General features: G+C 39.3%; 1 protein-coding gene across 31 annotated transcripts in view; it reads right to left on the reverse strand.

The window, feature by feature from the left end:
- The window catches only part of PPIP5K2 (diphosphoinositol pentakisphosphate kinase 2), a 57,759-nt gene that overhangs the window by 24,754 nt on the left and 8,985 nt on the right, over positions 1 to 24,020 (reverse strand). For 26 of the 31 annotated variants that reach the window (XR_015946060.1, XR_015946059.1, XR_015946058.1 and 23 more), the window contains 16 exons: positions 20,309 to 20,703; positions 18,890 to 19,085; positions 17,258 to 17,348; positions 16,007 to 16,092; positions 14,680 to 14,834; positions 13,629 to 13,730; positions 12,211 to 12,372; positions 8,924 to 9,045; positions 7,786 to 7,887; positions 7,304 to 7,390; positions 6,352 to 6,427; positions 6,155 to 6,264; positions 5,016 to 5,101; positions 3,798 to 3,923; positions 3,569 to 3,690; positions 1,354 to 1,536 (listed from right to left, as the gene is read on the reverse strand). Coding sequence is in view for 26 of the 31 variants with exons in the window: in XM_035100229.3 (XP_034956120.1) it covers positions 1,354 to 1,536; positions 3,569 to 3,690; positions 3,798 to 3,923; positions 5,016 to 5,101; positions 6,155 to 6,264; positions 6,352 to 6,427; positions 7,304 to 7,390; positions 7,786 to 7,887; positions 8,924 to 9,045; positions 12,211 to 12,372; positions 13,629 to 13,730; positions 14,680 to 14,834; positions 16,007 to 16,092; positions 17,258 to 17,348; positions 18,890 to 19,085; positions 20,309 to 20,449 (1,947 nt within the window). In the remaining 5 variants the exon portion in view is untranslated. Of the gene's footprint in view, positions 1 to 1,353; positions 1,537 to 3,568; positions 3,691 to 3,797; positions 3,924 to 5,015; positions 5,102 to 6,154; positions 6,265 to 6,347; positions 6,428 to 7,303; positions 7,391 to 7,785; positions 7,888 to 8,923; positions 9,046 to 12,210; positions 12,373 to 13,628; positions 13,731 to 14,679; positions 14,835 to 16,006; positions 16,093 to 17,257; positions 17,349 to 18,889; positions 19,086 to 20,308; positions 20,704 to 21,394; positions 21,468 to 24,020 lie in introns of all 31 variants that reach the window. The other 5 variants (XM_088652835.1, XM_035100205.3, XM_088652829.1 and 2 more) reach the window with 2 other exon arrangements.

Below are 24,020 nucleotides of genomic sequence, written 5' to 3' on the forward strand. Positions count from 1 at the left end.
GAAGTGTGGGAGGTGGAGTGATTTTCCTCAGTTTGTCGATCTCGCCAAACCAAAGCAGATAAAGCTGGAACTGTAAGGAAAATAAAGAAAATATACCTACCCACCTCCCACCCCAGCTCTGAAAATGAAAAATAGAGCAACAGCTAAGTACGAAAAGAAACACTGTAAACTTATACAGAAGAGTAAAACTATGTACCGGTATCCACACTGCAGACTAGCAGGGGGTGGGCCCCAGTGAACCTTTCCTAACCCACCAAATCTAAACTTCAGCTAAGACCAATCATCCTATTTCAGTGGGTTAAGGAAGGGTTAACTGGGTTGGGACATACCACAGCGATTCCCAAATGGGCAGATCCCACTGCAGTGCAAATACTAAAAAACTTGATGCAACACCGTGTTGCCAAATGCAACATCAGCTGAAGAATGCTGGTCTAGTCTGCAGTGTCTAGTGAATGTACTAGAAGAAGACCATGTTGCCGCTTTACAGATATCCAGCAATGAAGTGTTTGCAGCAAAAGCTGCATTAGCTGATGCTGACCTAGCTGAATGAGCACATACCTTGGTTGGCTCAGGCAAGTGCAAAGAGTCATAAGCTAACGCAATGCAAGCTTTAATCCATCGTACCAGAGTTGTGCTAGAAACCTTCCTACCCAAAGTATTTGGATAGAAAGAGACAAAGAGTTAATTTGGCGTAAGTCCTTTGAACGCTGAATGGGTAGTATTCAACCAAGTTTTACTCTGAGTTGATCCATTGAAATAAATCAAGTTTGGCCCATTAATTTCAATAGGTCTATCTTAAGTAAAACTTAGTTGAATACCACCTAATACATCTAATGCTGTTCAAACCAAGGTGCCTCTGCACTAGACATTTAGTGTGGATTTGTCATGCTTCAGTCACTCCCTTTCTCCAGGGCATCCACATGATGCCTTCATCCAACCATTCTCATGCCATATTTTCCCTGTGGTCTTGAAAGACCAACTTTTTAAGGAAGGACAGGAAGCATAGGGCTATTTCCAGTTTTAGATGCCTTTAGCACTACTCTTCTGCCTTTTTAAAAAAGTGGGCTTTGACATGGAAGCAACATACCAGAAAAATAAACATATCACTGCTCAGCACACATTCATTATAACAATTATATTAAATGTCAGTTTATTACTGCTTTTGTTATTCTAATTGATCTTTCATTTATCATCAAAACACTTTTCCAGTTATAATGTGTGTGTGTTTTTCAGTTCTCCTTGTGCTCCATTCAGGAGTGTTTCAGAAGGTGGCTAGAAGAGAATCCACTGATTTTCAACATTTGCCCACATTCAGTATTTAGAGCATGGTATAGTACTTTGTTATCTTCTAACCTTTTCATAGTCTTCATCAGTAAAGTCTCTGTCTCTCTGGAGTATTTCATTAAGGCGTGCCTTCGCACGATGTTGGCAGCTGCTAAGAGAGTCACTGTCACTGTCGAGTAGCCCATTCATATTAGCACTTTTGACCATCTGGACAAGTATAGGAGTAAGCTCTCCCTCCAATGCCAGGAGTCCCTGTATAAACAAAATAACTGAGTGGTGAGGGGAAATGTGGCAAATAGTCTAAAGCACAAAAGTGAACATTGGTACTTAGTGTGCTAAGTTCCTTTTCTGTAGGGAGAAAGGGGGTCCCGTGTGGGTTGTCACCACTCACCTCTCCACTGGAAGGAAGGAAGTCAAACTCTCAAGAGGGTACACCTGTTGTATCCCCTCACCAGTTCAATTCACGCTTAAGCAAGTAACTGTATACCTATCATGCATATATGCTAGTAACTTTCTACCTATTGTTAATAGGTATTGCTTTTTAGTGCTTATTACACTATAGTCTAAGCCCAGGCAGGTAATACAAGAAAAACAACATGATTGTGGTGTCCACTTTCGATTAGAGCACATGGCATGGAGCAAGGGTCATCAACCCAGTGCCCATGGGCACCATGGCACCCATAAAGTCTTTCAGTGGTGCCCCTGAGTAGAGGCCCCAAACTTTGAGGTTTCAATTGAAAGAAAAGTTAAGTCTCCAGCCATCCTGGAACAAAGGTTATCAGGCAAAATGTGCAGGTACCTTCTAAGCAATTTCTTTGAAATGACAGTGGTATGGCTGCCTTGTATATTAGACAGCAACGCCATGTTTGTGTGGTGTCAGATCACCAGCACATCATCAACTTTCCATGGCAAGTGTAAGGTTCTTGGGGGTGATTGTCTCTTATGCTGTGTTATGCCATGCACCCCATGACAGCTATTTTGTGTCTGCCATACCTACCTCTATCAAAATTTGAAATGGGTCCCTAAGCCCCAAAAGGTTGGCAGTCCCTAGATTAGAATGTCCAGCACCTATTCTTTATTTTCAATTAAAAATGTATACATTTTGAAAAGTTTGCCATATATACTTATGTAAGTCATGAGAACAAAAGCACATGCATTTGACCACTACTCTTATATGATATATCATATAGCACACCACTGTTTTACCATATCAAGAAAGAAGCAATTTATAAATTTCACACACAGAATGCCTGGTGCAGGGGCTCCAACTATAGGGGGCAGAAGGGGCTTCGGCTCCCTCAATAGTAGTGGGCAGGGGGCTAAGCCCTTCCCAATATTGAGACGACTGTCACCCCCACCACTGCACAAGCGCTCATGTAACAAGCAGCGGCGGAGGAAGGGGTGTGTGGTCTGCCCTGGGTGACATCACTGAGAAGGGTGATAAAATGACCATAATATGAGTTTAATTTTTTTTAAAAAAAAATGGGCTCACAAAACTTTTTCAGTTCAGTCAACAAACATAATGAAATGCGGCTGGCACTGGGCGCCACACCGCGGGGGCCGTCACTCCTGGGAGTGACGTGGCGGCTTGGGCGCGTGCAGGCTCCGCGCTGCCTGAAACGGCGTGAGACTTGTGCCCGCCCTCTGCCTCTCCCTCAACCACCCTACAGCTGAGGGGGAGGTAGCGGAGAGGCTCAACGCAGTGCACCCCCGCCCCATGGGCAGCTCGCCCCGCCCCCATGGGTGGCTTGCCCCACCTCCAGCTGCAGGACGCACGCGTCGCACCCAGCACCCGAGCAGCTAACTACGTTGCTGGTGCCAAGCAGGGGCGGGATGCGTCATGTGACACCGCCCCCCCCCCCATTTGGAGGGCAAGTCAGCGCCCCTGGACTGGTATGTGGGAAGAGAGGATTACTCACATTGAACTACTTAATCATAAGTGAGAGGAAAGCATGCATGATATGAAAGTAGGCCAAGTAGCTAATTTTGCATGTCCTTAATACCGTATATTCCGGCGTATAAGACGACCCCCAACTTTTCCAGTTAAAATATAGAGTTTGGGATATACTCGCCGTATAAGAAATATGACCCGGCGTATAAGACAACCCCCGACTTATGAGAAGATTTTCCTGGGTTAAAAAGTAGTCTTATACGCAGGAATATACAGTATTTAAAACATTTTTTTTTAAAAAAATGAAGTTCATTGAACAATCTCCGAAATTTTCTTACAAACAGCCTGTATTCCTTTCCCATCTTTCAGTTGAAACTATAATTTTCATAGTACCTTTGCAAAAGCTGCCGCAGTCATTTGAACTCTGCCTTCATCCGAAGCATAAATTTTGAGATCATGCCGGTAGGTACTATGCAGTCTAAGTAAACCACACCCTGGAAATCCAGCATAGTCACCTACCAAAAGAAAAACAACCGTATAATCTTGCTTCTGTTTCTTTTTCCCCAAGTTCTCTGTCTAAAGAAATGGCTTCCTTTGCCACCAAATAAATGAAATATGTTACCTTGTCCACCTGGGTACATGCATCGGAAAGCTCTTCCTAGTTCCTCTGCCTGAACTCTGCCTGCAGGTGTTAATTCTCCTCCCCATTTTAGAACTAAGAGTAGAGATGGCTCACGTTTGTGGCTATCTAAATGCATACAAAAATACCACAATGCAAAATAATAGGTAAATAAAAACTGAGGAAGAAAAACTAATTTACACCTAAGTTTCATGTGCTAGAACAATTTTTTAGCAGCTAATTTCCCATTTCTGGTGAGCTGAAGTACAGTAACTTGAAAAACAGAGGGGTGGATCTAAAGAAGCAGCAACAGAAATGAGTGGCTGGAATAGAACTTTCTTACCCACTCCTCATCCCAGCAGCCTCTCCCAAAAGTTTGGAAACCCTGCTGAATGGGGTAGGTTATGGCACGTGGGTAGGGGGAAAGTACATCTCCCCATTTTTTGGCGATCCCCTCTTCTCTCTCAACCCCCTACACCACAGACCACCCCATTCAACAGAGTCCTGGACCCCTGGAAAGGCTGCCTGGAATGAAGGGGTAAGAAAGTCACACTTTGCTCACCCACTTCCAACAGTATTTTTCTGATTCAAATACAGTATGTTTGCAACACTGAAAAAATGGAAGAGAGAATAGAGTTTATTCAGTTGAATAAACATTTTAATATGATGAATGGCGGGCTAATCAAGTACATTCCTGTCAGGGATCAATAATGGCTAGGTTAAAGAAATATTACTTTTTCTAATATATAAAAATGTGAGGATCCAAAGAACAGTGATAGCATTCAGAGCATCAGGGATGACTCTGAAACAGCAGCTGCTCATGCTGTATGACAAATTGCTTCTGTAATTCAGGGGAATATTAAAATCTGCTTGCAGTAAAGCACTGGAAGAGGAGTGTTTGATGTTCAATTAAGAAGTCAAACATTGTACTTACAGCACAACCCTATTCATGTTTATTCATAAGTATCACTGTGTTCTGTGAGCTTAGTGCATAGTAAGTGTGTTTCAGATGCACACAAGCCCTAAAAGTTTATATTTTGCTGATGACCAGAGAAAGAGCGAGGAAGACAATGTAATTAATAAACTTTTAAAAATCCTACATGTTTCCAACTTCAGCTTTTTTGACAATAAAAGTGTTAAAAAGCAAAATTCAGTTACACTAAGCTAACAAAGGGACCAACTTCTAGTTATCAATTTGTAGGAATTAACTAGCATCCATACCTTCTTCTTCACTGGATGTTTTGGGACAGCCATGAGGAAGATATGTCAGCTGAACTTTGCGGTTTATGCCAGAAAAATGTCCATACCTAAGAACAACAAGTGGAGAATCGGGGAGGCAAGGAGCACACATTAAAAATGAACTTGATATATATCATGCAGCCTTGTAAGCGTGTGTATATAGTATGCTGCCATGATGAAGAATGCCTTTCCTGTACTACTTCATCCTGCAGGTTTCAGTACTTCCTGCATATGCACAGCTAGCATGTTAGGCAAAATGAATTTACTTAACATTCTTACTTAACTGGCAATTTTCTCTGTAAAGGGAGTTTGTTTTCATAGCAGAGCATTCAAGCACCTGCAGTCTAAAGTAGTGTCCAGGAAAAGCTCTATCACTTGATTCTCTGATACCGTAGTGACCCTTGAACAGCTTAACAAAGCAGAAATTCACACAGCAGATTAGTGTAGGCTAGTCTTCCCAAACTTGGTGTCCTCCAGATATCTTGGGCTACAATTCCCATCAACTATTGCCATTAGACCATGCTGGCTGGTGCTGACAGGGTTGTAGATGTAAGTATAGTTATAGGTTTCTCAGTCTCTTAAAGCAGTGGTCTGTGGGCATATTTGCAAAGCAGAAAAAAACTGTCATGGACACCACACACATTTCAGCCAAGCACATGCCACAACCTATTCTATTGGCTGCAGTAGAATGCTTCTTTCAAGCCTAATTCAATGGGAAAGATGACCCTATGGATACTGGGAAAGGCTCATTGCCAACTCTTGTCTTAAATTGCAGTTGAAAGATCAGCAGAAGCAGGATAAAATGCGCACTCACTCCCCAAAATTTCCTCTGCCATTATCCTGCAGGCCTTAGTTAGCATTTATATGTCTCCGCAAGGAATATACATGCACAAAATGGCATTCAGTGGTTCATTAGAAATAGATTTCATGCTACCTAAAAATCTGAAGATGCAGTAATAGTTTGAAAGCATCAGAAACTGACTAATAACATGAATTAGTTCCCATTGTTCAGATTAACAATGTGGTTGAACTCTCTTTGTTCCTTAAAGAAATCTATTTTTTGAAAAATACATGAGAAAGATACCCATGAATGCAGTAAGATCACCAAATCAAATACTTACATCTCCAACACAGTTTTCAGCTGTTCAAGTTTAGATTTGTTTTCTTCAATCTCAGAGTCATTATTTTGTCCTAGCTCTATTAAGAGGTGTCTTGCAATGTCAAGTACTTCCTAAAAGAGTGGCAAATTGTATTAACAGTTTATGAAGACAGCTGTGAGTGTAAAAAAGAAAAGGATTTTTAAAAAACCCCAACTTGCCTGTAATTGCTTTGGCTTTTTTAATTTTAGCTTCCCAGACTTGTATCCATTGCATTTTTCAAAAAGATCAAAAAACCTTTAAAATAAGCATGGAATGATTAGAAAGGCAGTGAATTACTTTCCTAGAAGTCACTAGGCCAAATTATTTTCTGCTTCTACCATAGATTTTTATAATGGGAAAAGTATTGCTCAACCCCAAACCAGATTTTTCATGTCTTCACATCTAGCAAATGACTGTTTGGGAAGCATGTGGATGTTAACACAAAACAATGTATTCAGTTATGAACTTTCCATATATTAACTGATGGTCTTGAAAAGACTTTGCACCACATTGTATATGCAGTCTCTACGGAATAGTATCTCAGATCACCATTCTGTGGCTTTCGCTCCTTGAACATTCGCCAAGGCTTATGTTTATAAGCCATTCTCAAGCCAGTTTCGAAATAACTAATAATATACACTTAGAAAGTAATGAAGCTGGTGTAAAGCGAGCAAGTCAAAGTTAAGCTGGTGTAAAGTTCAACCAGGGTTGCGGCTTTGCCTAAGCCTTGGCGACAGAAAACAAGCCCTTAAAATAGTGTTCTGCACTGGATTGCAAGGTTACAAGACCAAGCTGCATCCTAAGTGGCTCATCCCAGTGAATCTTGCCATAAGATTGTCCTGAGGAGTTCTGTTTTATTTGTTTTAAAAAGTATATATACTGTATTTACTTCAGTGGAACTTCCAGGGCAGTTTACAAAATACAGAAGTAAAATTAAACTTTTTAAAAAAATTATTGATGCTACAGCCTCTTAGTACATAAATACAGATGAAATATCTAATTAAATGTCAATAAATGCAACACAGATGCACATCTGTGCCCCTCTTGGTTCAAACAATTATCTTACTACATGTAATGGGGAAAATATCAAATTTGTTCATTACACACACACACCCCCAACCAATTACTTACTTCTGATGTTTAACTTCCATTTTCATTTTTTGTTTTGGTGTCCGATCTCCATGCCGTATAACAGCAATAACACATCTAAGTTCCATCCTGCAAGTATACAAAGATTTAAAAGCACAAAGTTTGATCGTCACTAACAGCAACAACAAAAATATGAAAAAGAGGACATGTAAATATGATTTCTCATGTAAATATTAACAAAGCATTTGCCAAAAGAAAAGAGGCAAAGCAGTCTATGTTTTGTGCCACTGGGGAGGTGGTAATTCTGTATTGATTTGCTATGGATGTTTGTATGTGATGCCAATAAAAGATTTGATGATTATGATGAATATTAACGACACATTTCAACAAAGATGTTGTTGAACTATTCTAAACAAAGAATTATTCTAAACTGAAAGTGAGTGAACACTGAGAGATAAGAAAAATAGAAAATGTTACATAGTCAAGTTGCATAATTTAGACAGAGAAAAAAAATATTCTCTTACATTGTTCCAGATGTAGTTGGCACAATAGGAATATCCTCAGCTTCTAAAGGTATGGACCATGGGATCTGAAACTGTGGAGCAAGTTCGCGCATTACGATATTTCTAAATGGAATAGAAATAAGTGTAAGTCTACATTAATAACAATTAATAATTTGTCTAATAAAAACAAGTCAAAAATGCATTAACCCCTTAATGAACCATACTCATGTATGTTATGTTCCATAAATAACATGCCATTCTTTAATAACCAAACATGCTTCTTCTAAAACATTTCCCCCCTAATCCCGAAGTTCCTAAAGTGGATCTCAGTGCCCTGAACACTTCCTTTATGCTTGTGGAGGCCCTCTGCCTTTGTGTGTGGGTATGCCAGTGTTTTGCCTGTTTAGGGAAGCTTTTAATGTTTGATGGATTTCTGTATTTTAGTGTTTTGTTGGAAGCCGCCCAGAGTGGCTGGGGGAACCCGGCCAGATGGGCGGGGTATAAATAATAAATTATTATTATTATTATTATTTTACTTTGAGCAGCCGGCTGTGCTAGTGAAGCCATGGCTTCTAGCTTTCTGCCCTTTTCCTTTCCTTAGAATGCCTCTGAGGAATTATTTGCTTTCCAGCATGCCTAACACCCATGGGGGGGGGAATCCCTTTTTTAAAATATAGAAAGGAAAAAGGACTCATGCTGCTGCAAGGTAAGCTTGGGGATGGGGAGGGGAACAACCAGGGATGATTTGTCTCTTTGTGTTTTATTGAATAGTGTGCATTTTTCCTTTCCCCAAATAGAGCATAAAGTTGTAGTGTTGTATTTCTCTAATAGATATCCTGGCAAAGTTGCACAGAAACTAAACTGGGTATGCATGCTCATTATGGGCATCCTAAATAGCTGTTGTTTTATCTGAATTAATTGTGTTATCTAAAAGCTCTATTTTGCAAGATACATTTTCCAACAGGTCAATCACACTAAGGGCAGTATTCAGCTAAGTCCTACTTACTCAGAATAGACCTACTGAAATTAATGAACCTGAATTAGTCATGTCCATTAACTTCAATGAGTCTACTGTGAATAGGACGTGCATTGAATACCACCACAGATATTCTATTTGCTTTAAATAAATGATAAAAAGGAAAATAGCATAAAATCTTACCCAAGGATTTTAGCACAATCATCATAATATTTCATAGAATTCTTCACGAAACTAAAGCCATTGACATCACAGACATAAGACTGTCCATTTGCACGCAACAGATCAAAGCCACAAACTGTTTGCTGTCAAGACAAGAAATCACAAGTTTGCACAGGTTTCTAAATTTATAAAACTTCAGATAATTATATACTGTACAGTAAAAATAAATGAACAAAAACTCATCTCTTCCTCAAGGTTCAGGTTCTACTTCAAATGAATAGCTTCTCCTAACACAAGGTCTCACTATTGCATTTTTAAAAAGCTACCTGACTTTGGATTTTACGCCCTTCCAAAGTCTAACCCTTATCTTATCCCTTCAAGCACTGTATTGTAATAAATTAATTTACAATACAAAATAGAATGTAAATGTATTTCAGTCTTATAAAGTAGCATAAATATTAGCAAAGGAGTCAGTTCAAACAGCCAAAAAATATAGGTCAGTCACAAATGATGTAAAAAGCACACACATTCTATCTGGCTTCCAAGTTTGAGTAATGTAGGTTCTATTTACATATTTGTCTTAGCATACTTTCTCTCCTAGTCATAAGGAGAACAAGAAGGTCCTGTTCCCCCTCTGCTGCCTAACTGGGAGCAGCATTTGCAGCCCAGGCACAGTGGCAAGGGAGTGCATGGCTGGCTGGCTGCCAACCTTGGTGTGGCAGGCAATGAAGTCTTTCCGCTCTTCTCACCCACATGGGAGGCTAGGAGACATTGCAAGAGCTGGGAAGCGGGGCTCCCATGGCAGACCTGGGTGAAGGCTTCACTCATCTAGAACCACTCTAGGAGTACTTAAGGTGAGCTGTGGAGGGTGGAGTCACCACAGTTGGCATCAGGAGTCCCCTCCCATCCTCCCTTTAATACACTGGTTTATGGGTTGTCTGTTGGTGAGTGACAGTCCCACTTTGACATTGCTATGGGTCATTTTAGCACACTGTTTGGCCAGGTCTGCAGGTTTCGCCTACTTCAGAGTAATCATCACAACTTTACGGTAGAAAAGCCATTAGGCTGGATCAATACTGAGGATGGGCAGAGGGAGGGAGCCCTCTCAACTTGTCCTGTAGGAGGAGCCCATTAAAGGATTTTAGAGGGCTGCACTTTCTGTCCAGGTGCCCAGTCACCCCCTGCTGCTTATCAATGGGGGTTCCCCATATTTGCTACCTCCCTCCCTAAATTGTGGTCAACCCCAATGCTTCATCAACCAGCAAGCAGGCTGGTGGATCCTTGTAATGCAATGCCTGATGCCTATTGCCAAACCTGTTGCATCCATAATCAATCAATCAATCAATCAATATACTTTATTTGACCGATAGTCAGAACTAAAACATTTCTCAATACAAAGATAAACATATAAAACTGAAGGCATCAGGGGGATACATAAAAATATAAAAATATAAAACTGAAGACATCAGCGGGATACATAAAAATATAAAAATATAAAACTGAGGGCATCAGCAGGATACATAAATGGGGTATGACCGCACTACTAAACCTCCTACAGGTAACCCACATCAAGACATTCGATTATACGTTTCCGACACTTGAGCGCCAGGAAGAGGAATTTAGCCACAGAGAAGGTTATTTTCCCAGTGGGCTTGTTTAGCAAATATGCTGCCTGCCGTTCTCTTAGTCGGGAACTAAACTGAGATAAATACGGGGCTATAAAACATTGCCTTAAATCATTATAAAAGGGACAACTCAGTAGAATGTGTTCTGTAGATTCTACCTCACTCAAGGCACAATGGCACATTCTCTGACCGTATGGGACTCCTCCAAATCTTCCCCTCAAAACCGCCGATTCAAGGACATTCAGTCTAGCTGCAGTAAGTAGTCTGCGGTATTCCACGTAGTGGATATCCGCCAGGTAACGGGCTGGTGCAGACCGATACACCTGCTCCCCTAAAAACATCCCAGATTTCACGCGGGCTATGTCCTCCTGTCTGGCGATATCCCCCAATCTCTGAGCGATCATCGCTTTAGCGCGACTGAACGTCATGGACTCAATATAAAGGGAGGACAGACCGCACTTTTGCACTTCCTCTACCACTTCCCTTTCCCATGGAGATTTAAAATTATCCCTCAGAATCAGGGGGGCCAAACCCATCGGTCTGAAACATAGTTTGAGCCATAGCCATAATTTCGCTTTCAGGGCCACATACGTAAAGGCTTGGCAACCGGTCTCCAATCTCATGATCGCACCCGCAACAGAAGGGGGGGATCCTGAGAATGGCCCTGAGGAATTGTTATTGGATAGATTCCAATCTTACAAAGTCCCTACGCGTACCCAAGGCAATGCCCACAAAAAGTAGTGGGAGAACTTTCATTTTAAAGAGTCGCAGGGCAACATCCACTGTTTGTGCCTGTTTCTTGGAGTACAGGGATCTAATCAACAGAGCTGCTTTAGAAACATTTGTGGCTATATATTCTCTGTGTGCCAAGAAGGACCTGTTTGATCGAACTATCTGACCCAGGTATTTGAAGCAACTAACCTGCTCTATGGGAATACCATTAATTGACCACAAATTAGGTTTTGGTCGAGCAGCAAAGACCATTATTTTGGTCTTGGCATAATTAAGATGGAGCTCGTGTTGGGTCACGTATTCATGAAGAGCTTGAAGCATACTCCTTAACCCAATGGGGGAGGTAGCTAAAAGGGCGGCGTCATCCGCATACAGGAGGACATTCAAGGCTCTACCTGCTAATTTTGGCGGGTGGAAAGCAGCATTGGTCATATGGGCCACTAGTGAGTTAATATAGAAATTAAATAGGGCAGGGGCAAGCAAGCAGCCCTGTCTTACCCCTCTAGTGGTGGCAACCGGATTAGAGACTAGCCCCTTGCCATCTAGCCTAATTCTCAGGAAGGTATTTGTATGCAGATTCATAATCAGCAAAAGGAGGTGGCAGTCAATAGACGTCGCTGCCAGTTTTGTCCATAGCTGGTTCCTGGGGATTAGATCAAAGGCCTGCTTAAAGTCGATAAAGGCGACATGGAGGGCTTTTAGGCCTTTGCCAGCATATTTGTCGGCCAGATGGTTCAGGATTAGAATTTGGTCTGTTGTGCATCCATAATCAATAAAGATGTGGTCTAACTTGAATCCAACACCTGACTCCTGTTTCATCCTTTGCATGTGTGATCCACCACTGCCTCACTGTGCTTGGGCTCACAGATAACAATTCTATAACAACTCAGAGCTAGGAGATGCCCTCTGGGGTAAACAAATACCACTTTCTCCAGCCTTCACTCATTTTACCTTAAAAGCTAGGCATACTTTCCAAGCTATAAGCTTCTCCCTTGCATTAAGGATGACTGGATACCGCACTTCTTTCCCTTCACTGTCCCGCTCTACTTTTCCATCCAGTGCAGGGGATTTACGAGCTTCTGCATGTGCATAATCTGGTCCTACTGTGTATACCTTTATTTGAAAATAAAAAAATACAACGGAATAAAAAAATATTTTTTTTAGTTCATTATTTTTAATCTCATAGTCAGCTCCTGGGCCTCTAGAGTCATACTCATTACTTTCACATCATGGGGAGATTAATGACAAACTGAAAAGCACTACAAGTTCCAATGCTATACAGTATCCATGTCCCAATTGGCAATCTAACCTTGCTGAAAGTTTCATATTACATATTCTGCTACTACCAATTTATTTAACATGACTCCTAATCAGATAGCTTACAATCTTTGGCCAGGATTCAAAGAATGTGCAATCAGCTCTGCATACCCAAAGGGATTTAGATTTGTTTTTCTTTAAACTGCTCCCTGTCCACATCACATGGCAGCCAGATAATGTACAATGGGAGTTTCAAAAGCAATGGTATGTTTCTTCAATTAAAAAAGTAAAAGATTTCTCTCATCTTGCATAAAATAGCTCTTTGAATCCAAGCCTTTGTAAAGGATGAACCAACAAAGAATTAAAGTAGGCACAATTGATTTGTTTGGATTATATTATATCTATAATTATCAAACTTCCAAACACTTAATTTTGAAAAGCCTCATGCCAATCTGTAATTACAAGTTGTAATTTTCCTATGTAGAAATACAGTACTGTATTTTGTCTTAGTTTCCAAAGAATTTTGACAAATAAAAAAACAACAAAACCCAGCTGCTATAGGATTAACTGATAATGAATGTTTAGGCAGCTTTGGAGACCACCAAGAGCTACAACAACCGCTCACAGAAATGCTCCACGATTGCTGAGGACAACTGTTTCCAGACTGTACAGATCAGTCAAAAGCACCTCAGTATTTGAAGCATAGTTTTATGATTTAGGAATGCAGGTCCATTCCTATACACTTTCTTGGAATTTTGATCTAACACAATGTACTTTATTGTCAAGAAAGTATGCTTAGGATTGAAATGTTAGAATAATTTCATTTCAGGACAAGTGTATTTGTCTGAATACACATTCAGAAAACTGTATGGCAGCACATTTAGGTTCTTTTTGGATGGCAAACTGGAATCACAAGAGTATCTAAAGAGAGAGAAAAACTAAAACATGAAGTGTTCCTTTTCCTTGGAGAAAACCAAACATGATATGTAAACTATTTTAAGTTTAATAATAGCAGTGCTTCAGGCAGAGAGAAATGCCTCACATCTAAAGTTGTTGAGTTCGTTAAGTACTTGATTGTTCTAAATATAAACCAGAATATGCAGTTGTCATACCTTCACATCAGTGCCATCTGTAGGCATGAACTCCTCGTAGATATATGAACCAGTTTTCCGCACACTGCTTTCAGGGGAATAAACACTGCTTCTGCTACCAATCTGAAACACAAACCTTCCCATCAATATTATTTCATACAAAGACAAAGCCTTCTCAGATCCATAAAAAAACTGTACTTCTTTCATCATCCCTCCCTAGCCAATTTTTTCCTAAGCACTTCAAAAGTAAAACCAAAAGCAACCTTATGTTAGAAAAGTTTAGTGTGGTGTAAAAAGGGCAGAAATGTGTAAGGAGTAAAGAGGAAAAACCTAGATAGGCTGACTCTCCCATGACATAAGCAGACTCAGAAGATTCTCTAGGCAAGTAACCGGAGGTCTCTCAAGCTTACAGAGCATAGAAATAGAAAGGGGAAAACATTCTCCATACCCACACTACTCTGCCCATTCCAAAACACCATCACTCAGTCCAACCTTGCCCCAGTAACACATGGACTTTGCATGCGAAAGATCCAATGGTTTAATCCCTGGCATTTCTGGTAGGGCTGGGAAAGCCTTGTTAGAAGCCCTGGAGAGCTACTGAGGCGGACTAATGAACTGACACAAAATAAACTCTCAGAAAACTTCTGGTGGTGATGATACATAGTGTGTGAGATTGCTCCAAATGAGAGATGGGGAGATAAACTGGGTGTAAGACAAGTTGTGAGCTATTTTGAACACAATTTTTCATGGAAAGGTGAGACACAAATGAAAGACTAACTGAATGAAAACTTTACATCATTTGCTTATTATACATTTCCATATTACAGAGGCATCCTCTGTCATGTTATTCAGTGGATAACCATTTCTATTAATGGAGATATTCTCTTACCCATTCCCATTTCACTCTTCCTTATGGGTCAAGTCCAATGTACACAATTTAGCTGCAACCTTCCAGCTAATGCTACTTCCAACATTATCCTAAGAACTGAGTAAGTTAGTTCTTTCCATCCTATAAATCCATTTCAGTGCTTAAAAAACATTTTTACTATTATTCAGTTTAACATATTCTCACTTTCCGAAAGAGTCTCTGACTTCCACCACCAGCAGATGTTGGATAGTAAATATAAACATTGTGGTCCTCAGCACTGACGGGCTTCTCCACAAATGGTTTTTGGAAAACTTCTCCATTCACCTCCACATGATCTTCACCTTCAATCAAATTGCATTCTGGAAAATAACATGGAGTGCAGACTTCAGGCTGGAGTTACAATTAAGAGATCCAAATTTTATCAAACCTGAAGGAGGAGGAGAATGGCTTGAAACCCAATTTATTTGGGACTCTCAGTCCATCTGTAGCTATGACTTATCATGTGCTAAGCACTCATAAAAATAAAAGTCTTTGTGGTAAAGCAAACAAATATTTTCATCACATGGGGCACTTCATACATAGCATGGAGTGCCATTTATTGTGATTTTTCTTTTCAAATTCACAGCTTTGACAATACACTGTGCATGTGAGCATACCGTGACCACAAGTCAAACACTGGAGTACCTTCTAAACAAATTCTCAAAGAAATCCCCTTCCATTTACTAATTTTTAAAATGCATCTGCTGCTTTTCTATCAAACATGTTTTAAGTTAACAGCTATCTTATTGTTATTAATTCAATAACCATCCTTTCTCTTTCTTCAAAAGATGTTTTCCTCTCAGTGCTTCCAATCTTTTTTAGAAATTTTACAATCTTTTAATATGAAATGGTAAAAAAGGGTAAAGACATAATCTAAAATGATTTAATTACTGAAATCCATGGAGGTTATGAAACTATCCAAACTGGAATTAATCTTTCAGTTCCCAAACTGCCAGTGTAGAAATTCTAGGACTAGGGTAAGTAGTCTCACAGATAAGCATACTGCATAGCTGACAGTACAAGCCTATGCATGTTTACTCAGAAGCAAATTTCACTGTGTTCAATGGGACTTGCTCCCTAGTAAGGATACTTAGGATTGCAAGCTAAGAAATTCTCTAAACAATTCATTGCATTGAAAAAATTGTTCCTGGACTATTTCACTTCAAATACAGTGAAATTCTATAATTTGTCCATCTGCAGTAGTTCAAACTACATGATTAGCTGTTTGCATATACAACTTCTAATATAGCACTGCATCAAGCAAGCAAGATTACTCAGGGCCGGCTCTAGGTAGAGTCCCGGTGGCGCGGTGTGCCAGGGCGCTGGTGGGGCGCGGAAACCATGCTGCACCCTGTGAGGGCGGGGGCGCCAGAGCGATCTCCTCTCCTCAGCGCCAGGGCGCCCGACCTGCTCTAGACTTCCCTGAGATTACTAATCAGAAAATTTTTTTTAGAACAGAGCACTTTGAAAATTCCATTATAACAGCCATTACCTTGTGGATTGTTTGGATCACGGATTAGAACTGCGTAACGAGGGAGTAAAATACCTTCAGCTTCGAGAATGCCATAAACCTCTCTCCTAAAAGAATATATTTTTTCACAAAATGGATATTATCAATGAATTATGCATTCAAAACATTTCTCTAAAAAGTCACAGAATTACTATATAATTTTGTGTAATTCCACCGTGTAATGTTACAGTGTAATCATCTCTGAATGGTATCAAAGTAGGAAGATCTGGATTTTACTTCCACTACTCTGGTTCTGGTATAAAGTGGGTACACGTGAACATACTACCCTTCAGGGAAGTAGCTTAAATCTGCCCAGGCAAGGAGAACAGAAGTACACACCACCTCTCCTCAAGGAAGATAAGGAGGACACATTCATTCATTCATTCATTCATTCATTGGGAATTGAGGTATAGCCTAGAGCATTTCTTGTATCTGCTGAGTGTCTAGCTTTGACAAATATGCACAATTTACCCATGGGGCATATTCTTTTTTATATTCTATTGCTTTCATGACTATGCAGAAACACATAATTGGAACAGACACTAAACTGCATCCTGTTCTGTTTACTGTACCTTTCATAAACTTAAAATTATTTACTGTTTTAAGCTGAACACTCTACATACATTTCTTAGCCGAGTATTATTCCATTTTAGTTACATTACATCTTTTGACTAGCTTTCTTTTCTTTATGTTAACTACTTTACCTCCATAATTAAACAACAACAATCTTTATTACGGTCCATAGACCCAACAATTCGTTACCAAATAGACACAGCTAGGACACCCCGCCCTCAAACCCCTCGGACATCTTACTCAAATTCGGAGTAGGAAACATTAGTTCTTGTGACCACCGATAAAAACTTTGCCACTGCTAGTGTTCTGGCATTTGACCGGTCTTCCAATAGGAACCTGATATAGAAATCCTCTGATTTTCCTGGGAGCAAGGCTAGCAGGGGTGAAATCACTTCAGCCCTAGCTTGCTCAAACTTCCCAAAGTGTTTTATAGAATCTACATCATGGGTGCACGAGCACAGTCTTTCCTGGTAGGGTACTCCTGTCATCCTGCCCTCCAGCACTGCAGAGGGGAAAACATTCAGTCTTGCTTTTGTAAACAGCCTCCATAATTATCAACCTGATAAGACAGCGTTTCACTGAGGCCTTTTAAATACCGTACTAAGCACTCGTTCTTCAACAACTAGAGTGTGGGATATTTATTTATGGCTATTTACTTACCTGTCTTGTATGTGATATTGCATATTCAAGTCATTAATAACAAAAGGATTCCTCAGCTTTGAATAGGCAACTGCTTTGTCTAATGGAAATCCTAAATAAAAAAATATTACAGAATGTCAGTTCACAACTATTACATTTGTATAAAACTTGGCGATGGATTGGAATTCGTACTTTCCAAATTGACCTATGTGAAGAAGCTGTGCAAATTATCTTTATTTCCTTTATCTGGTTTCCAGTGAGTCTATTCATATTGATCCAACCTGCTTAGAAATTTTCCTCTTAGTTTTTATTCCTTGTTTTAGTCAGCTAAGAAAGGATAAGTTCCATTACTTCACTACATTGGACTTCTCCCATCCCAAAGTGGCCTTGATTTTAAAAGAAGGCATTTACACACCAATTGCAGGACAATTATCAGCATGTTTGCTTAGAAATATATATATATATATATATATATATATATATATATATATATATATATATAATTTCAGTGAGTCTAGCTCACTAATAAGTGAGTTTAGGAATGTGGATGTATATCATATGTAGTTTTTGCCCTTGTTCCAAAAAGGGCACTAGCACAAGTTTATTATGGCCTGCTGACAAAACAGTAAGTGGCTAACCAACTGGTTTAAAAAATAAAATAAACAGGACACCCACTTTCTGTTACCATCACAGAAAGCATGAGCTCTTTGGAAACTAGAGCTTCCTGGAAATCCTAGTTTTGAGCAGGGAAGCCCCAGGTGGGTAAAAGCTCTAAATTCTCCTCCTTCCGAATAGACTTTGCATTTAAAATGTAAATAGGGGTTTCCATTATATGTACTTTACCCTGAGTGTAATATTCTAAACATGCCAATGCAGAAGTAAATTCCATATAAATAAATCGATTTTCATCCAAGGAAGTGTTTTTTATTGCAGTGTGAAACTGACTGACACTGCTTTGTAGCATATATGTAAGGTAAAGGTAAAGGACCCCTGGATGGTTAAGTCTAGTCAAAGGCGATTATGGGGTGTGGCACTCATCTCGCTTTTCAGGCAGAGGGAGCCAGCGTTTGTCCACAGACAGCTTTCTGGGTCATGTGGCTAGCGTGACTAAACCGCTACTGGCACACAGAGGACCGTGATGAGTGCCAGAGCACACAGAAACACTGTTTTGCTTCCCACTGTAGCGGTACCTATTTATCTACTTGCATTGGTATGCTTTTGAACTGCTAGGTTGGCAGAAGCTAGGACAAAGCAACCGGATCGCACCACTGTTGTGTGTATTTGAACCGCTGACCTTCGGATCAGCAAGCCCAAGAGACTCAGTGGTTTAGATCACAGAGCAGTATCAAGTTAATTGAAACATTATGTCCCTTCTATTACTACAAACTACTGAATTAATATATGCACACATATATACATTGTAAAATAGTGTTGCTTGAGGCAATTTATTTTCTAATATTAATTTTACAACATTTATTTCCAAAAAGGCAAAAAAGATTCAAACTTAATACATGCAATATGAAGACATTTTACATTATTGTAATTTTTGATGTGTTTCATTATTGATAAATTTGCCACCCTGACTTCCTTTGGGAGAAAGGGAAGAATATAAATTAATTAATTAAATAATAATAAACAATAGAGAGTAATTACCTTTAGAATGAAAAGAAATGAGACAGTCACATAAGGGCCAGTTTTCCACTGGTTCATTCAAAATCACATCTTCTTCAAATATTACTACTGTGATATATTTAAACATGGAAAGGCGTTCAAGGATTTCATTCATTGGTTTTGATTTTGATTTCTTTGCCATAGAACATATTCCAACCATGATCTGTTTTTCTGGTGGCTAGTAATAATAATTTTAAAAAGGTCAGTAACATATATTTGGATTTCAAAGTTTTTCACCAAATGCTAACTGAACAATGACCATGCAATATTATTACTAAGTATTAAACAAAACGCTCATTTCACAAATATTTATTATGCTTACGGGGCAGGGAATGTAACCTGAAATCAGAGTTTCATTCTCTAAGCAATAGGCAGTAAAACAATTCCTTCATATTTATGCCTTAATACTCTTTGTGAAGAATGCAGTCTTAATTGACAAGCAGGGCTGCAGAAACAATGATAATATATAAAACATAATTCTGGTTACAGGTAGGTAGCCGTGTTGGTCTGGATCGAAGTAAAATAAAAAAATTCCTTCAGTAGCACCTTAAAGACCAACTAAGTTTTTATTTTGGTATGAGCTTTCGTGTGCATGCACACTTCTTCAGATACGAAGAAGTGTGCATGCATACGAAGGTATCTGAAGAAGTGTGCATGCACACGAAAGCTCATACCAAAATAAAAACTTAGTTGGTCTTTAAGGTGCTACTGAAGGAATTTTTTTATTTTATATAAAACATAAAACATAGTAAGCCCATGCTGCAAGTTTTCTTAAAAGTGAAATTGTTCACAAAGGCATTAGCTATATCCCATCTGCAACAAACTTAACCAACCATGTAAATCTAAGACTACCACTTGCAAGGAAAATTATTCTTCTGACTGGAATAAATTTACAAAGCAACAGCTTCAGAAACCCCATTAATTTCAGTGACACTTGTGAAGGATGCCCATGAACCTGTGGTAAGAAGCTGGATGACAGCAGTGTGCTGGAATGTGTCCACAATAGTACGTGACTATGATGACACTTGAAGCAACAAAATATTTCACAGCTAGAAGAAGAAATAAATACGGTACATTCTGTATTTATTATTTAAACAGGAGAGACACTTAACTTTCATTCTCAACAAGAGTGAAACTAGGATATTAGTACTATATGATTTCTACTTTAACTGTTCTTCTACAAAATGACCATTTAATAACCATAACTAAAAGCTATTCTTTAATAAATGCCAATGTTTCTTTACAACTATACCTAACTAAGCATTTAAACACTTTGCTGAAATGGGGCCATAGTGCTTATTGCCTTTTATGCTCATTTCCTATCTTCTCTGTTAACAACACTTTAGTATCTTATCAACTCAAACAATTACTTGCCCCCAAACAATTAAACAAAGTACATACAGAATCATACTCGTCGTCTTCATCTTCATGATCATAAAAGGCTTCAAATTCTGCAGACCTGGATGGATTCAAAAACTCATCTGGATCTTCACCACCCACAAAAAATCTAGGAATTTCGTCTTCTGTTGCAGTAACAGACATGATTACAAATCCTAAAGAGATCTACGTAGAAACGGCAGTCACTCTGAGAACTGAGACACTGTACATAATTCCCAGTGGCTAGGGTAATAAAAATCCTTGCAGTCTGGCACTGCTTATGCAGTTGCTTGTACTCTGATAAAGTCAGCTGCCAAGTGCAGTTTAATTGATATCATCTGTCCATTGTTTCAAGTTGTTATATTCGTATAGAAGATGCAGGTTACCGCTTCCCTGAGATACTTTGGCAAATTTCTACCCTGGTAAAAGAGAGAAAAGTAAAAAGATTGAAAATATTCCTTACCGTAATGAATTACTGAGAGATTAAGATAACCTACCCCCAAATACTTAACTTGCTGCAAAATTTAAAGCTATTATTCAAAATAGCCAACCAATACAAAGCACCAAAAATCAAATTTATATTGAAAGATAAACATATAAACAAAGTGGAAGTGTCATTTAACAGGCTGAATCATATCCACTTATTGCTCCTGAGAACTATGGAAGTAGAAAAACAAGAGTCATCTGGGAATGGTAGACAAAGAGAAAAAGCAATGCAGAAACATAATGTCATATTTTACCACGTTCAGTAACAAAGTGGTAACAGCATTTGTGAGTTAACCTAAATAGCAAATTGAGTCATTTGTGTGCCAGTCCCTCCCCCCCCCGTCCCCCAACATTATGCAACAGCAAAACTAGGGGCTAAAAGTTTAACAAATAAAATATCACAACATTTGTATATCTAGAAGCGTCATGGCTGACTAGCTAGAAGTAGTCTCTGAGATAAGGCACAGTTCTGCCCTCACTGCTCCCCATGTTGCTATAGCTATATCCACCAACTGAATTCCTTACGTGATACAACAACCTGAATCCACTGGGGATCTAGCAAATGGAATATGGATTGTAGCTTCATAGTTCCTCTCAAGGAAAATGCACTGAATAAATTCTTACTGTGGCTAGGATCCTGAGGATATGCTCCAAAATGTTGCAAAGTTGCAAAACAAATTCTCAGGATTTAGGGAACCTACAACATCCAAGCAATAAAAAATGATTGAAAGCATGGTGCAGGGAGAAAAGCAAAGCAAATAAAACTAAACTGCAGTCAATTTCCAGCTCAAGCAGGGAGGAGACTAACAGCCCTATGGTTTACCATGTATGACCTGGGCCAATGCTGGGAGAAGGCAATGAAGTGTAACCTGAATTTAATGAGAAGGGATTTAATATCCTCCAAAAGGTAAAGGGATTTTAAAATCCAAGAAAGTTGAAAATTCCAGGCATAAATGAACTCATCACTACAGAACAACTGGCTCTGACAGCTCTTCTGTTGAATTATTTATAGCCTGCTGAGGGTAAAGTTTTTTTTCTAGAGGTCAATGTCCATGCATTTCCTCACATGCATAAACCTTGCATGTTTTTTAAACCAGAACATCATAGGTTTCAATGCTTGTTCTTAACATGACAGAAAGCAGTAGTATAGTTTCTGAGGTCAAACAAATCTTGTACCAATTTCAGTTGGGCATACAGTAGTATTATAACAGGCTAACATGGTCCAACCCAAAATTACAATTGTTATATTTACTGAAAAGTAGGTCACACTGATTTAAGTTATGTGTGCACAGGATCACATAAGGGATTTGCTGCCCACACTTCATACTGCCCTTTAGTTTCCTCACCTTTTCCTAAGTACATATGTCACTTTTCAAACTCTATCTTGTATTTACAGTCCATGGAATTGCTATGAAAATATGTTTTTCTTCCAGCCAAAGCAATCTCCCACCTCTTTCACAAAACATCATAAACTGATAATCAACATTCCACAACTGACTTTTCCTCCTCTGTACTTAAGAATGTTCATAAAATACTCTGGGATAGTAAAAAACCAAGCCAACGGATAGGGGAAGGAATATATAACATAATGCCAAACTCACTCAAACGAGGGGGGGGGAATGAAGGAATTGAAGAATGCAAGAAGAGAAAAGGGAGGGTCACAGGATGCTCCCAATCTTCCAACTATGGCTTGTAGGATGAGAAACATGATATCTGAACTAAGTTATTTCTGTAAGATGTTATGTTTATTTCCACTTTCTAAATATTCCATGGCATGGAAATATCTATAGATTGGGGCAACAAATACATAACAGATCCACAGCTTGGTCTGAAAATTGATGGCAATGGAAACAAAAACATATGGTTAGAAATGCTTTCAGTGTTATTTATCAGAATCTATTATTTTGGTATTTGAAATCCAGCTACTTGTACACTTCAAAAGTTATGTACTATATTTATTTGCTTCTAGAAGTACAACAGTACAATGTTTTTTCCCCTACCGCCTTTTAAGTCCATCATTGGACAACTGGTGTCAAGGAATTTTACTGAACTGTAGATACATAGTTTAGCAGCATAAAGGATGAGGTCAATAAAGCTCCAAGGACGATATTTATTAGGTCACTGATAATGCCTAACCAACAGGGGGAAACACAACAAGAAAGGATTTATGTAGGAGTAATTAAAAGAAGTATAATAAAACAGACAATAAAATCTGATATTGATATGGATATAAAAAGGTAAAGGTAAAGGGGCCCCTGACCATCAGGTCCAGTCGTGTCTGACTCTGGGGTTGCGGCCCTCATCTTGCTCTATAGGCCGAGGGAGCCAGCGTTTGTCCGCAGACAGCTTCCGGGTCATGTGGCCAGCATGACAAAGCTGCTTCTGGTGAACCAGAGCAGCGCACGGAAATGCCGTTTACCTTCCCGCCGGAGCGGTCCCTATTTATCTACTTGCACTTTTGACGTGCTTTCGAGGAATAATTAAATATCTAGGTTCCAAATACTGTCAATTAATGCAAGTGCCCAAGATAGTAACTCTGATGATGATGATGATGATGATGATTATCATCACCTTTTAACTTTTTCTAGTAGTGTTAGGAATTATCAGTGACTAAGGATGTAAATTGAGGAACTGGAGTTGAGGAGAGAAAATCTGTATTTTTCTGACCAACTCACTGAAATTGGCACTCTTACAACATTTTTAAAGTAAACATCCTATTTAATAAAAAATGTATTATAGATCAGTCAATGATTGAAAATAATTAATAATAATAATAATAATAATAATAATAATAAATTATTTATACCCTGCCCATCTGGCTGGGTTTCCCCAGCCACTCTGGGCGGCTTCCAACAAAACATTAAAATACAATAGTCCATCAAACATTAAAAGCTTCCCTAAACAGTGCTGCCTTCAGATGTCTTCTAAAAGTCTGGTAGTTGTTTTTCTCTTTGACATCTGGTGGAAGGGTGCCACAACTGAGAAGGCCCTCTGCCTGGTTCCCTGTAACTTGGCTTCTCGCAGCGAGGGAACCGCCAGAAGGCCCTCGGCACTGGACCTCAGTGTCCGGGCAGAACGATGGGGGTGGAGACGCTTCTTCAGGTATACCATTTAGGGCTTTTAAGGTCAGCATCAACACTTTGAATTGTGCTCGGAAACGTACTTTAGCCCACTTTATAGCCCTCAAACCAGAAAACAAAAGATTCTCAGAATAAAAATCACATTCAAGCCTGAGATCAGGTGTAAAAAT

This window comes from Zootoca vivipara, chromosome 10 (genome assembly GCF_965207765.1).
Source record: "Zootoca vivipara chromosome 10, rZooViv2.hap1.1, whole genome shotgun sequence".
Classification (NCBI taxonomy): Eukaryota; Metazoa; Chordata; class Lepidosauria; order Squamata; family Lacertidae; genus Zootoca; species Zootoca vivipara.